General features: G+C 43.4%; 1 protein-coding gene across 1 annotated transcript in view; it reads right to left on the bottom strand.

Moving 5' to 3' along the window:
- The window catches only part of LOC135561226 (protein shisa-9-like), a 44,620-nt gene extending 32,197 nt beyond the window's left edge, over positions 1 to 12,423 (bottom strand). The window contains exons 1-2 of the mRNA XM_065002489.1: positions 11,783 to 12,423; positions 11,264 to 11,371 (exon numbers count right to left, since the gene is read on the bottom strand). Of these exons, the coding sequence (XP_064858561.1) occupies positions 11,264 to 11,371; positions 11,783 to 12,411 (737 nt within the window). The 5' untranslated portion in view covers positions 12,412 to 12,423. The remainder of the gene's footprint in view (positions 1 to 11,263; positions 11,372 to 11,782) is intronic.
- Positions 12,424 to 16,072: the final 3,649 nt, after the last annotated feature.

Genomic DNA, 16,072 nt, shown 5'->3' with positions numbered 1-16,072 from the left:
TACGTTACTGTCGTTCCCTCGCTACCTCATGTTGTCTCTTACTCACTAGCTGAGACTGCCTAGGGCTTGGTTCTCTCTTCTTTTGGCTCGCTACTAAACAACTTGCTGATTAAGGCTTTTAATCTGCAACAAAACTGCCTTTATCTCTGGGCATTTATAGAGGCTAAATTGAACTTCCATTTCAGGCTCTATCTATGTGCAAGTTTTACCCTAAATGTACACTAATCAAATCAAATCAAAGTTTGTGTCACGTGCGCTGAATACAACAGGTGTAGTAGACCTTACAGTGAAATGTTTACTTACAGGCTCTAACCAACAGTGCAAAAAAGGTATTAGGTGAACAATAGGTAAATAAAGAAATAAAACAACAGTAAAAAGACAGGCTATATACAGTAGCGAGGCTACATACAGTAGCGAGGCTATATACAGTAGCGAGGCTATATACAGTAGCGAGGCTATAACAGTAGCGAGGCTATAACAGTAGCGAGGCTATATACAGTAGCGAGGCTATAACAGTAGCGAGGCTATATACAGTAGCGAGGCTATAACAGTAGCGAGGCTACAACAGTAGCGAGGCTATATACAGTAGCGAGGCTATAACAGTAGCGAGGCTATATACAGTAGCGAGGCTATAACAGTAGCAAGGCTATATACAGTAGCGAGGCTATAACAGTAGAGAGGCTATATACAGTAGTGAGGCTATATACAGTAGCGAGGCTATAACAGTAGCGAGTCTATATACATATACAGTAGCAAGGCTATATACAGGCACCGATTAGTCGGGCTGATTGAGGTAGTATGTACATGTAGATATGATTAAAGTGACTATGCATATATGATAAACAGAGAGTAGCAGTAGCGTAAAAGAGGGGTTGGCGGGTGGTGGGTGGCGGGTGGCGGGTGGCGGGACACAATGCAGATAGCCCGGTTAGCCAATGTGCGGGAGCACCGGTTGGCCGGGCCAATTGAGGTAGTATGTACATGAATGTATAGTTAAAGTGACTGTGCATATATGATAAACAGAGAGTAACAGCAGTGTAAAGGAGGGGTTGGGGGTGCGGGGGAGGCACACAATGCAAATAGTCTGGGTAGCCATTTGATTACCTGTTCAGGAGTCTTATGGCTTGGAGGTAAAAACTGTTGAGAAGCCTTTTTGTCCTAGACTTGGCACTCTGGTACCGCTTGCCATGCGGTAGTAGAGAGAACAGTCTATGACAGGGGTGGCTAGGGTCTTTGACAATTCTTAGGGCCTTCCTCTGACACCACCTGGTGTTGAGGTCCTGGATGGCAGGCAGCTTAGCCCCAGTGATGTACTGGGCCGTACACATAACCCTGTGTACTGCCTTGCGGTCGGAGGCCGAGCAATTGCCGTACCAGGCAGTGATGCAACCTGCCAGGATGCTCTCGATGTTGCAGCTGTAGAACCTTTTGAGGATCTCAGGACCCATGACAAATCTTTTTAGTTTCCTGAGGGGGAATAGGCTTTTGTCGTGCCCTCTTCACGACTGTCTTGGTGGGCTTGGACCATATAAGTTTGTTGGTGATATGGATGCCAAGGAACTTGAAGCTCTCAACCTACTCCCCTACAGCGCCGTCGATGAGAATGTGGGCATGCTCGGTCATCCTTTTCCTACTAGCCCAATGTGTGTTTGATGTAAATTAGGATGGAATTATAATTAAAGGACTACGGTAAGGTAGATGCTGGCCATCAGTACGGGATTTTTAAAAAAAGTTAATCAATTCAAACAGGGGATGTTAATCATTACTGCCCACTCATTTGGGACTCAGCCTGCAATGCGTTCGTCTATCAAATCAAAACAATACAGTATCTTTAAGATCATGGAGGTGAGAAACAAAACACAGGGTATAATCCTCCATTCCACTTGAATCCCAGTAACTTCATGATAACATCACAAGAGTCATTCAGCTATTAAAGACATGACCGCCTTGCTGTCAATGAGAAACAATAGGATTATGTCTTTCTCCTGGAGCGCAGGGAAGGTCACAGCATTGAGCATCTCTGAGGACACGTAGCCCAGCCTACATACAGTACAGTCGCTGTATGCGTGCCAAATGGCACCCTATTCCCTATATAGTGCATTGCTTTTTTATCAAACCCTGTGGTCAAAAGTAGTGCACTGTATAGGGAATAGCGTGCCGTTTGGGACGTAACCTCTGTATCTATAGCCTCTTATATCTGACTTCCTGCGTCAGAGCTTTCGTGATATCATCATCGCTAATCCTTTGTGGTGAAAGTGCATCATATCGAATTACAAGGAGAGTCTCCTAATGCCGTGTAACAATCAATTATCCCTCCTCTCATATCAGGAAGGATGATGGCTAATTAGCAACATTCAGTCCCACTCTTTGTCATTCACCACCACAGATTCCAGCCCAGCACAGTCCCCACTCTAATGATAAGGGAATCCACAGCTTCCAGCCAAGCACAGTCCCCACTCTAATGATAAGGGAATCCACAGCTTCCAGCCCAGCACAGTCCCCACTCTAATGATAAGGGAATCCACAGCTTCCAACCCAGCACAGTCCCCACTCTAATGATAAGGGAATCCACAGCTTCCAGCCCAGCACAGTCCCCACTCTAATGATAAGGGAATCCACAGCTTCCAGCCCAGCACAGTCCCCACTCTAATGATAAGGGAATCCACAGCTTCCAGCCAAGCACAGTCCCCACTCTAATGATAAGGGAATCCACAGCTTCCAACCCAGCACAGTCCCCACTCTAATGATAAGGGAATCCACAGCTTCCAGCCCAGCACAGTCCCCACTCTAATGATAAGGGAATCCACAGCTTCCAACCCAGCACAGTCCCCACTCTAATGATAAGGGAATCCACAGCTTCCAACCCAGCACAGTCCCCACTCTAATGATAAGGGAATCCACAGCTTCCAACCCAGCACAGTCCCCACTCTAATGATAAGGGAATCCACAGCTTCCAGCCCAGCACAGTCCCCACTCTAATGATAAGGGAATCCACAGCTTCCAGCCCAGCACAGTCCCCACTCTAATGATAAGGGAATCCACAGCTTCAGCCCAGCACAGTCCCCAGATAAGGGAATCTTCCAGCCCAGCACAGTTCCCACTCTAATGATAAGGGAATCCACAGCTTCCAACCCAGCACAGTCCCCACTCTAATGATAAGATAATCCAGCCCTGTAAACTAATGTACTAGCATATCATAAATAGGACTTGTGGAGTCATGTCACACATGCAGCTAACAAAAATATATGGAAATGTCTGCTCTATCCAAAATTACAACCAACTAATTGCAGCATTACAGCAAAAATGGAAGTGGCAAGTGGAAGGGGGAGAAAGTAAAGAACTTGTCTGTCGGCCAAAATTGGTTAAATAAAATTGAGATGTTCAATGATTATAAAAAAATGATTGCAACTAATAGAATGTTATATACAGTGCCTTGCGAAAGTATTCGGCCCCCTTGAACTTTGCAACCTTTTGCCACATTTCAGGCTTCAAACATAAAGATATAAAACTGTATTTTTTTGTGAAGAATCAACAACAAGTGGGACACAATCATGAAGTGGAACGACATTTATTGGATATTTCAAACTTTTTTAACAAATCAAAAACTGAAAAATTGGGCGTGCAAAATTATTCAGCCCCCTTAAGTTAATACTTTGTAGCGCCACCTTTTGCTGCGATTACAGCTGTAAGTCGCTTGGGGTATGTCTCTATCAGGTTTGCACATCGAGAGACTGAATTTTTTTTCCCATTCCTCCTTGCAAAACAGCTCGAGCTCAGTGAGGTTGGATGGAGAGCATTTGTGAACAGCAGTTTTCAGTTCTTTCCACAGATTCTCAATTGGATTCAGGTCTGGACTTTGACTTGGCCATTCTAACACCTGGATATGTTTATTTTTGAACCATTCCATTGTAGATTTTGCTTTATGTTTTGGATCATTGTCTTGTTGGAAGACAAATCTCCGTCCCAGTCTCAGGTCTTTTGCAGACTCCATCAGGTTTTATTCCAGAATGGTCCTGTATTTGGCTCCATCCATCTTCCCATCAATTTTAACCGTCTTCCCTGTCCCTGCTGAAGAAAAGCAGGCCCAAACCATGATGCTGCCACCACCATGTTTGACAGTGGGGATGGTGTGTTCAGGGTGATGAGCTGTGTTGCTTTTACACCAAACATAACGTTTTGCATTGTTGCCAAAAAGTTCAATTTTGGTTTCATCTGACCAGAGCACTTTCTTCCACATGTTTGGTGTGTCTCCCAGGTGGCTTGTGGCAAACTTTAAACAACACTTTTTATGGATATCTTTAAGAAATGGCTTTCTTCTTGCCACTCTTCCATAAAGGCCAGATTTGTGCAATATACGACTGATTGTTGTCCTATGGACAGAGTCTCCCACCTCAGCTGTAGATCTCTGCAGTTCATCCAGAGTGATCATGGGCCTCTTGGCTGCATCTCTGATCAGTCTTCTCCTTGTATGAGGTGAAAGTTTAGAGGGACGGCCAGGTCTTGGTAGATTTGCAGTGGTCTGATACTCCTTCCATGTCAATATTATCGCTTGCACAGTGCTCCTTGGGATGTTTAAAGCTTGGGAAATCTTTTTGTATCCAAATCCGGCTTTAAACTTCTTCACAACAGTATCTCGGACCTGCCTGGTGTGTTCCTTGTTCTTCATGATGCTCTCTGTGCTTTTAACTGACCTCTGAGACTATCACAGTGCAGGTGCATTTATACGGAGACTTGATTACACACAGGTGGATTGTATTTATCATCATTAGTCATTTAGGTCAACATTGGATCATTCAGAGATCCTCACTGAACTTCCGGAGAGAGTTTGCTGCACTGAAAGTAAAGGGGCTGAATAATTTTGCACGCCCAATTTTTCAGTTTTTGATTTGTTAAAAAAGTTTGAAATATCCAATAAATGTCGTTCCACTTCATGATTGTGTCCCACTTGTTGTTGATTCTTCACAAAAAAATACAGTTTTATATCTTTATGTTTGAAGCCTGAAATGTGGCAAAAGGTAGAAAAGTTCAAGGGGGCCGAATACTTTCGCAAGGCACTGTATATATGGGAGACACAACCATCCCGGCTCTGAAGATTTTGCTGCGAAGAGCCAGAATCATTAGATCATTTGTTTCGGTACTGCCCATATGGGTTGTTTCTTGTTTTTGGTCACAGGTTCAGGAATGGCTGAAGAATTGAAACATTTACCTGAAGCTAACTCTGCAAATAGCACTACTGGGTGATTTGAAAAGCAATAATATTGATCAATAATGTAATAAAATTCGTAGCAAAAATGTTTATCTTTAATTTACAATCTGTAGGAACTATGAGAATAGAAAGGTTAAAATCTTTGGTGAAACATCACAGCACAGGTGAAAAATATATGGCAAATAGAAATCGAAACTGAATGGTGTTAAAAGATAGATGGAAGGAGTTGAGTGGAGCTGAAGGGTGGGACTAATAACAAGATAACTAATTAACTAAATATACTGTGTCCGTAAAATGTACATAGGTTCAGAATTTTTGTAAAACTGCACAGTTGGAAAACATATTGCAAATAGAAATCAAAACTGGATGGTCTTCAGAGATGTATAAAACAATACAATAATAAACAAAGCATAGCCACAGGAAGTAGGGGTGCTGAGGGTGCTGCAGTACCCCTGATAAATCACAAGAATGTTTAAAAAATAATAATTACCGCCCCATGTACTAATGTAATTTCTCATTTTATTAACTCTGTGTGCAGTTTCAAAAGCAGAGATGTCCGTGTACTATCTGACAATGTTTTCTCCTTGACTTCATGAACCATATTCTCAATACCCCATACCCTGACCTGGATTTGGAATCGGTGTGAATAATGTCATTTGAATTGTTGAAATTGGCGTGCTTGTGATGGTGATGAGCACAGAGTAACGAGAGAACAACAGACAGGAAGGAGACTGCAGCAAACAAAGTAGGCCTTGATGAATTGTGATGGAGTGTGTATGTGTGTTGTCTCGTTTGTATGTTTCTGGATGTGTGTCACCTCAGCTGACCTTTCCCCAAAACAATGCATAACCTCTCTTTCTGTGTCAGCTCCAATGCTTTGTGATGTCACTCTCACTCTGCCGCTCTCTCCCTTTCGCTCAGTACATCGCAGCCTTTCTCCCTTTCTCTTTCCCTCTCCATATTTCTCCCTCTCTCCCTTTCCCAATCTTTCGATCTCTTACCCTCCCTTTATCTCTTTCTCCCTTTATCTCCCTCTTCCTTTTCCACGAGCACTCTCTTAATTTCCCCCTCTCCATCCCTCTATCAACATTGCAGCTAAATCTCACTCAGAATGCTCTGTCAGTTTGGATTATGGTTACAGCGCTCACATACACCCAGTGGCACTCTACGGCCATATGGGAACATGTACACCCATTCAGAGAAACATTGGGAACACCAATAACCAATTACAAATCGACCCCTATCTATCATTTCTATAGCCTTCATTTAAAAATAATAGATTGGTTTTAGCATTTGTAATACCATATTGGGCACGCTGCCCAATGCTACCGCCTAATGGTACGCAGATCTAAACAAGTGCTCAGAAGGTAGAAGCTACGGTTCCATATGGAATTGATCATTAAAAACATTCAGTGTCATTCAGAAACACACAGGATTCCAGGAAATACTGTTTAAACCTGTATATTATCTATCCAATCTTTTCAGATCCAAACAAGTGCTGAGGTGGCAGAGGTTAAAAATCGATGTGGAATTGGGCATAAAACATGCAGTGGCATCCAGGCAGAACCACACAGGAAGCCGTCTTTAAAACTCACAAGCACACTAACCTGTCCTTTATGGACAGACAAACACAGGATACATGGTCACTATATGCTATAACTAGAGGCAGGTCTGGGCACAGATGATTCATTAATACTACCTCAACACTTTCTCTCTTTCTTGCCTCACAACAAAGTCCCCTGGTGTTGGTTTCCCTGAGAGCGTGGTATCTAGCTTGCCGTACATCCAATTCTGCTCCATGTTGTGATATTCAGAAAAAAGGGTTAACATGAGAATTCAACCCCTTGGAGCTGAGTCAATGAGCAGTGACCCTCATGTGTGTCTGTCCAGGGGTGAGAGGTAGAGCCCGAGGAGGAGGTCAGGGGAAGGTAAATGTCACAAAGTATCCATCACAGCTGGACTAGGATGAATAGATGGAGAGGGGGGTATAAAATCAGAGAGCACTCATAGCAAACATAAACCAACCCTGAAGGAAAGCTGACTGATAGAGGGACAGGATAGAGGAAGAAGGAGAGGAGGGTATAAAATCAGAGAGCACTCATAGCAAACATAAACCAACCCTGAAGGAAAGCTGACTGGTAGAGGGACAGGATAGAGGAAGAAGGAGAGGAGGGGTATAAAATCAGAGAGCACTCATAGCAAACATAAACCAACCCTGAAGGAAAGCTGACTGGTAGAGGGACAGGATAGAGGAAGAAGGAGAGGAGGGGTATAAAATCAGAGAGCACTCATAGCAAACATAAACCAACCCTGAAGGAAAGCTGACTGGTAGAGGGACAGGATAGAGGAAGAAGGAGAGGAGGGGTATAACATCAGAGAGCACTCATAGCAAACATAAACCAACCCCGAAGGAAAGCTGACTGATAGAGGGACAGGATAGAGGAAGAAGGAGAGGAGGGGTATAACATCAGAGAGCACTCATAGCAAACATAAACCAACCCCGAAGGAAAGCTGACTGATAGAGGGACAGGATAGAGGAAGAAGGAGAGGAGGGGTATAAAATCAGAGAGCACTCATAGCAAACATAAACCAACCCTGAAGGAAAGCTGACTGATAGAGGGACAGGATAGAGGAAGAAGGAGAGGAGGGGTATAACATCAGAGAGCACTCATAGCAAACATAAACCAACCCTGAAGGAAAGCTGACTGATAGAGGGACAGGATAGAGGAAGAAGGAGAGGAGAGAGTATAACAAACATCCAGAAGGAAAGCACTCATAGAGGAAGAAGGAGAGGAGGGGTATAAAATCAAACATAAACCAACCCTGAAGGAAAGCTGACTGATAGAGGGACAGGATAGAGGAAGAAGGAGAGGAGGGGTATAAAATCAGAGAGCACTCATAGCAAACATAAACCAACCCTGAAGGAAAGCTGACTGATAGAGGGACAGGATAGAGGAAGAAGGAGAGGAGGGGTATAAAATCAGAGAGCACTCATAGCAAACATAAACCAACCCTGAAGGAAAGCTGACTGATAGAGGGACAGGATAGAGGAAGAAGGAGAGGAGGGATGTGCTGCGTCGTGGAAGTTCATACTGAGAGAGACTTTATCATTTCTTCAAACAATCGTCTTTATTTAATATTGATTAATTATTGCAATAATGAGACTAGTCAACACAACACTCTTGACTGTTGGGCCGAGCAGCCTAACTAATAATGAAAAAACAGGTAGCCTAGTGGTTAGAGTGTTGGGCCAGTAACCGAAAGGTACAAATCTGTCGTTTTGCCCCTGAACAAGGCAGTTAACCCACTGTTCATAGGCCGTCATTGTAAGTAAGAATGTGTTCTTAACTGACTTGCCTAGTTAAATAAAGGACAAATACATATATTTTTTTAAATATAGGAGACCTAAAAATGCTTAGTCAGGGCTAGTTCCACCCCTCCCATGCGGATCGGGGGACATCATAAACCACCTTGGTTCATCTCCTGGTTATCCGCACGGATGTTGTTTTACCCCCAACCCGGCTTAGTTTCCTAGATGCCAGGAAGATGAGACAATGTGGGATTGTTCAAAACTCTTCCAGGCTATCTCTATCTCGGGTCACACACCACATCTTGTCTATGGAATGCCAGCTTTAGGTTTTTATAACCAAGTCATTGTCAGCTTAAGGTATCTCTAGGAAAAGCCATTTACTTGACCATACGCCCAGACTAACTGCAAGAAGCTCGAGTGTAAACCATCATTTTACAGAAACACAGCATTAATGTCAAGGAGAAATGTCAAGGATATAATCGTTAACTATTAATATCAAACAAATCAGGTAAATACATCATTTTTCTATCACAATTGCTCGCAGTGTAAACACGTTTTTTTACACGGTGGCAGGTGACTCTCATCTTTTAACCTTTTACTGCAGTGGCCTAAATCAGGGTCACACACAGTGTTTCTTGGTAGTCTTAAGCAAATCTACTTTGAAACAAAAGTATACACCTCACACACATGGTTCTGGGCTTAAAACAAAGAAGACACCTGTACTATGTCAGATATTACACTGTATATACTGTACATGACAGAAGACTGAAATATTACAAAAAAGTTTGACATAGAAACACTTAAGTTTCGACAGGTTTTTTGAAACAATGTTTATCAATTATGAAATTATGAAAAATATTTGTAACATTCCACCCTTGAGGTCACTAGATGGCAATTTGGTCATTTGACTGCAGGAAAGGGGTGTTTTACGATTTGTTTTTGTTTTTTTGTCACACACACTTAGATCAGATCAATGGACCACCCCACCAGGCTTCTCTCTTCCCCATGTTAATTCTCACCCTTGGTGGTCTAAAGTGGATACTGTTAGCCATGCTATCATGCCTGGGGCCCGTGTCCTCTGAATGTTGTGATCTGAACCATGCACTACCACAACCTAAACGTCAGTATCATCATTCTTGTTGTTAATTGAACTATAAATCACTATACAGTATGTCAGGCATAATGCCTTTCAGGATGAATGTCATTGTTTGTTTTAAGTCCCTTCCAGTTGATGTCTTCCATTAGATTCGACATGCATCACCTGGGGGCTTGTAGAGTGGCACATTCTGTCCTTTGGGAATCAAGAATTGGAGCAGTGTGTGATGGACCGTACACTGCTAACTGCTGTGAGGTTTTAGAGGGGGATTGAGAGGAGTAATGACCTAACACCTGCCCTGGTAGAAGCTGACTACCAGATGTGAGAGACAGACACCCCATGCTGGTCTAATAGGGGCCCTATAGAGCAGCACTGCAGGGGGCATGTTGCCGAAAGAGGGAGAAAGAAAGGGAGAGAGAGAGAGAGAGAGAGATGGACAAAATGGTCTGTGTAGAAATGAGTTGGCCTCTAGAGCATGAACACAGCTAGACCAGCCAGGAGTAATAGCTGGGCAGCAGAGGAGTAGCGAATTCCAGTAATTATTTCATCTGTGCGAGTCTAATCTGGCCAGGGCAGTTCATCTGTTATGAAGTGTTAATCAGCCGAGGAGTGTATAGAGTCGGGGAGCATTCTATTTTTGAGAGGTGTTAACCTCTGAAAAATATTAAATCCTGGGAATACTTATCCAAACTGAAGATGTAGACAGCCTCGTACGAGAGCAACTGTTCACTCCTGTGGGATAACTACTGCATATAAGTATATAAGTGGATTTCATCGAGAAATAAAAACATTCCTTTGGGCTTTTTATTTATTAATTAAATGTATTTAAATCACGTTTTTATGACAGGGGGATCATTGAGGTCATTAGAAGATTTCCATAACTCAATTTTGGCTAGGTGGAGTTATATGAAACCATGGCAGAGTTATTAACTATTGGCTAATATAGACATTACTGTAAAATCGGCAACATAAGTCAGCAGTCGTGAGAAGGGAGAGATAGAGGGGAAGTGGAGGAGAGCGGGAAAACGACAAAGGGAGAGAAAGGTGGGAAAGAACAACACAAAGAAAGGGAGTTTGAAAGGGAGAGGGAGAGAGAGAGAGAGGAGGGAGAGAGAGAGAGAGAGAGGGGGAGAGAGAGAGAGAGAGGGAGGGAGCGAGAGAGAGGGAGAGAGAGAGAGAAAGGAAGAGAGAGAGAAAGATTCTGATGGGGCAAAATCTCTTCTCCCCTGCAGCCCTGCCTCTGTTGATTACCTCAAAAACCCAAGGGCTGCCGGAAGAGAGGAGGAGAGAAAGGTGTAATACAAAAGAAAGAGAGATGAAGAGGAGGAAAGACAACAGGAAAACGGATTAAAGGAGGGAGAGTTGACACCATGTAGCATAGCAGTGTTTCAGTAATGATGTCCTAGGGGTTCTGCTCCAACATTGAACCAGATATTGAACCTGACTGACGCTGGCTAAAACGCTGTACAGTGAGATGAAGCCTGAATGAGAAGTCATGTGATGTACATACTGTAGCTATTGGGGAATATGATACATGGTTTAGAATACTTGAAACCTCCCCTCAATGTTTTGTTTTGCTAAGTATATGCAGAATCTTTGGCTTGTGCTGTAAACAGATTTAGCTTGATATCTATAGATTACTATACTGTACCTCTGGCCATATTGTGATCTCCTTCCTCTCTTTGTCTCTTTTCCTTTGTGCCTTTCTTCTCCTCGCTCTCTCTCTCTCCCTCTCACTTTCTGGAGCAGGTCATATTCCCTAAGGATTGTTGGTAAACACAACATCACCCTGCAGTTACCTTCAATATTCAACATGAATGTAATTACAATACTGGCTAAAGTGATCAGGTAGCATTCTGAACAAGTTTGTGAAATTTTGTTGAAATACACAAATCATATCATGTCTTGTCAGTGGGTATGAAAACATTTATTTGTTTCCCCTGACAACACAACACACATATTTCTTTAAAATTTGCCAAAAGAGAATGATGTAGTGGAATTTTCCTGGTTCAGTTGAGGGTTGCAGCCACATGTATACACACACACACACACACACACACACACACACACACACACACACACACACACACACACACACACACACACACACACACACACACACACACACACACACACACACACACACACACACACACACACTCTCCCTCACCTGGAGTTGCTGAGGTCGTTCTGTGCCCCTGCCGATCCCCTGCTCTTCTCCAGGCCCAGCTTGGTGAAGATGCCCACCAGCACCATGATGGCCACCACTCCACAGATGATGTAGACAATCATATGGGTGCGGTCTCTCTCCTGGTTCCCATGGCCCTCGGTCACCGTGGTGATGGGCTTGCCCGTGTTGGCCCAGATGGGTGTGTCATAGTTCGAGCAGATACTCTGGTCGAGCCGCTGCCCTCTGAACTGGCAGCAGAAGCGGTAGAAGCAGGTACCACAGCAGTACACGAAAACACCCATATTGCAGTTGAAAGGTGGGTCCCACTGGCCCATCACATCGTAGTAACCTTGGCAACGGGTGCCTTTGGTAGGGATGGCATCCTCATCATCCACGATGTCGCCGCTGGGCGTCGACATGCCGCTGAACTCTGTGGTTACTAGCGTGGTGACGGGCTCCGTCGTGGTGGGGGTCATCGGAGCTGTCTGATTGTCTGTCTGGGTTTGGACAGTGTCCGGGCCAGCGGTGGTGGAGCTGGTGAGGTCCTGGGCCAGGCTGGGCCCCGTCAGGATGAAGGATAGGATGAGGAGGAGGCAGGACAGGGGGCACGCTGCCATGGTACACCCCATCCTCAGTGCCAAGCTGAGGCTTTAGAACAGTTCTCTATGGTGGGTCAGACCAGAGATCAGAGCAGGGCTTGTAGTCAGAGACAGACCAACACGTTTGGGGAGAAACAACAAAGAAAAATCTAAAGTCCAAAAATCTAAAGTATGTGGTTCCTGTCTCCCAAACAGACGAATACTAACTGACGTTCCATAATTGAAAGGTTCACCCACAGTTCAATCACTCACATATGCGATATATGAATAATGGGAACAGACAGAAAGTGTTTGTAGATTTTACATTTTTGTTTTGGTACAAGCATGCCGGTTACTCAGAACAGTGCAAAATAGCTCAAATATCTGATGCTCTGGACTAAAATCCTCTGAACCATCGTAGTAGGTTTGTCTTACCTTTGTCTTTTGAAATTGCCTTTAGAGAAAGCAGCAGTTTCAATATACCAGGGTATATTCCATGAACAATTAACCACAAACTTTACTCAGCATTTTTATCTATAGGGTAAAGGAGTTTGTATTTTTCCTTTTCCTGTTTTTTCCATTCTCCAAGTAGTTTTGTAGCAGCTTTGTCCACCACAGGCGACCTCTCCTCTCGTTAAAGCAGTGTTTCCCTGTTCCTCCTCCTAGCTCAGTGTTTGAGGGTGGCTTGGAGGTCCAGACCAGACCAGTCCACTTGTGCTTGCAATCCCAAAGAGCACCACGCTGCGCTTGCTGACAATCCTGCCTGTGTGCGCGTGTGTGTGTGTGCAAGTGGGTGGGTGTGTGTGAGAGTGTGTGTGTGCTGTTGAATGCGACTCGCTCTGAGCTCCGTGAAAACGTAACAGTTCAGGAGCCAAATTCAATCCCCTCTGCTCAACACAATGAATGCGAGAGAGAAAGAGAGAGGGAGAGAGAGATAGAGGAAGAGCAAGACATTGTGAGAGTAGAGGGAGAGAGAGAGAGAGAGAGAGAGAGAGAGAAAAGGAGAAAGGGAGAGAGAGTGAGGGAGGGTAGGCAATCCTATACAGCTGCTGCTCACATCATCCCCTGAGAAGGAAGGAGGGTAGTAGAAGACATAAAAAGAGAGCACAACTGAGATGTTCTATACTTTCTGTCACAAATTACCCTGTTTTTAAGTAAGTACTGCATGTAAGTGTGTGTGTGTTTGTTCTGCTCTGTCTAAAGGTATGTAGCTATAAGTCAGACAGTGGACAGCAAACACCTGTTTTCATCCGTCCTGTTGTTTAGTTGCGGGAGCTTTTGTTATCTCTCAGTCTGCTTATCATTTGTCCAACACTCATTCAATTTCTTTCCACCCTCTCACATGAATGAGTGTGTGCATGTTCGTATGCGTGTCTCTCTCTCTCTGTGTGTGTGTGTGTGTGTGTGTGTGTGTGTGTGTGTGTGTGTGTGTGTGTGTGTGTGTGTGTGTGTGTGTGTGTGTGTGTGTGTGTGTGTGTGTGTGTGTGTGTGTGTGTGTGTGTGTAAAAGAGAGAGAGTCTGCCAGATTAAGTCCAGAGTTCCAACTCTGGAATCCTCCATGTGTTTGGTTTGTTTCCAATTCCATCCTGGAGCGAGACCACAACGATACCCTCTGCCTGTCAGCCAAAACCACAGCAGCTGGAATCCAACGACAAGAGCCTGGACGGCAGCTGATGCACTGGTGTTCCTCTCCGTATATCTGCACACACACTGACGCCAGCTCAGATTAGAACAATTTCTCCCCGTGTGGATTATAGAAAACCTAAATGGTTTGAAATTATAAACAGGTACAGATTGACAAAGGTTTTTGCTCTCCCTCAACCGTTGCTCTACTCTTCTTTACTCTCCTTTACTTTCCCTTTCACCATCCTCCCTTTCCTCTCCTTTCTCAACACTTTCACTTCCACCAAAGCAGTTCAGTGACTGTGTGTATGTTTACCTCTTCCTTTGTATGGTTTTTCTTGGTCAGTGAGAGAGATAAAGAGAGAGAGAGAGAGAGAGAGAGAGAGAGAGAGAGAGAGAGAGGAGGGAATAGGGGACAACAGGGGTTGTATAGTAAGTACAACATGAGAGTGGGGGAGGAAAAGCAGGAGAAAATAGGACTGGAGACTTGAAAGTGAAAGAGAGAGAGATACTGGGCCAATGGGGAAAGCAAGAGAGAGAGGCAGCGGAATGACAGGGTTATGGAAGCAAGGGATTATGAGCAAAGGAGAACAGAGGAATGAAGCTGTAGGAAAGACAGATACAGGGCCTTCAGAAAGTATTCATTCCCTTTGACTAACTCCACATTTTGTTGTGTTACAGCCTGAATACTAAACTGATTAAATATATTTTTCTCTCTCACCCATCTACACACAATACCCCATAATAAAGTGAAAACATATATTTTTTTAAATTGTGGCAAATTTATTGAAAATTAAATACAGAAACATCTAATTTACATAAGAACTCACACCCTTAAGTCAATACATGTTAGAATCCCCTCTGACGGTGATTACATCTGTGAGTCTTTCTGGGTCTCTAAGTCTCTAAGAGCTTTCTTTGCACGTTGTTCTTTTTTAAATTCTTCAAGCTTTGTCAAGTTGGTTGTTGATCATTGCTAAACAGGCATTTTCATGTCCTGCCATAGATTTTCAAGATGATTTAAGTCTGTAACTAGGCCACCAAGGAGTATTCAACGTCATCTTGTTAAGTAACTCCAGTGTATATTTGACCTTGTGTTTCAGGTTTTTGTCCTGCTGAAAGGTGAATTTGTCTCCCAGTGTCTGTTGGAAAGCAGACTGAACCAGGTTTTCCTCTAGGATTTTGACTGGTTAGCTGTATTTAATTTATTTTTATCAAAAGAAACTCCCTAGTCCTTGCCGATGGCAAAAATACCCATAACATGATGCAGCCACCACCATGCTTGAAAATATTGTAACGGCTGTTGGAAGGAGAGGACCAAGGTGCAGTGTGGTACGTGTTCATGATCTTTATTAACTGAACACTGAAATAACAAAAATAACAAAGAGAATGAACGAAAACCGAAACAGTCCTGTCAGGTGCAGAAAGACACAAAACAGAAAACAACTAACCACAAAAACCCTGTGGGGAAAAGCTACCTAAGTATGGTTCTCAATCAGAGACAATGATCGACAGCTGTCCCTGATTGAGAACCATACCCGGCCAAAACAAAGAAATACAAACACATAGAAAAAGAACACCCACCCAAATCACACCCTGACCAACCCAAAATTAGAGACATAAAAAGCTCTCTACGGTCAAGGCGTGACAAATATAAAGAGTGGTACTCATTTACATTTTGTGTTGAATTTGCCCCAAATATAATACTTTGTATTCAGGACATAAAGTACATTTCTTCGCCACATTTTTTTGGTGTTTTACTTTAATGCCTTTTTGCAAACAGGATGCATGTTTTGGAATATTTTTATTTTGTACAGACTTCTGTCTTTTCACTCTGACAATTGGGTTAGTATTGTGGAGTAACTACAATGTTGTTGATCCATCCCCAGCCTTCACCTATCAAAGCCATTAAACTATGTAACTAAATCCCTTGGCGTTTACTTTCCTCTTCGGAAACTGAGTTAGGAAGGATGCCTGTATCTTTGTAGTGACTGGGTGTATTGATACACTGTCCAAAGTGTAATTGATAACTTCATCATGCTCAAAGGGATATTAACTGTCTGATTTTTATTTGTTTTACCCATCTACT

This window comes from Oncorhynchus nerka, linkage group LG16, assembly GCF_034236695.1.
Source record: "Oncorhynchus nerka isolate Pitt River linkage group LG16, Oner_Uvic_2.0, whole genome shotgun sequence".
NCBI classification, from domain to species: Eukaryota; Metazoa; Chordata; class Actinopteri; order Salmoniformes; family Salmonidae; genus Oncorhynchus; species Oncorhynchus nerka.
Note: the sequence above shows the minus strand (reverse complement) of the source record. Positions and strands in the feature narration are given on the sequence as shown.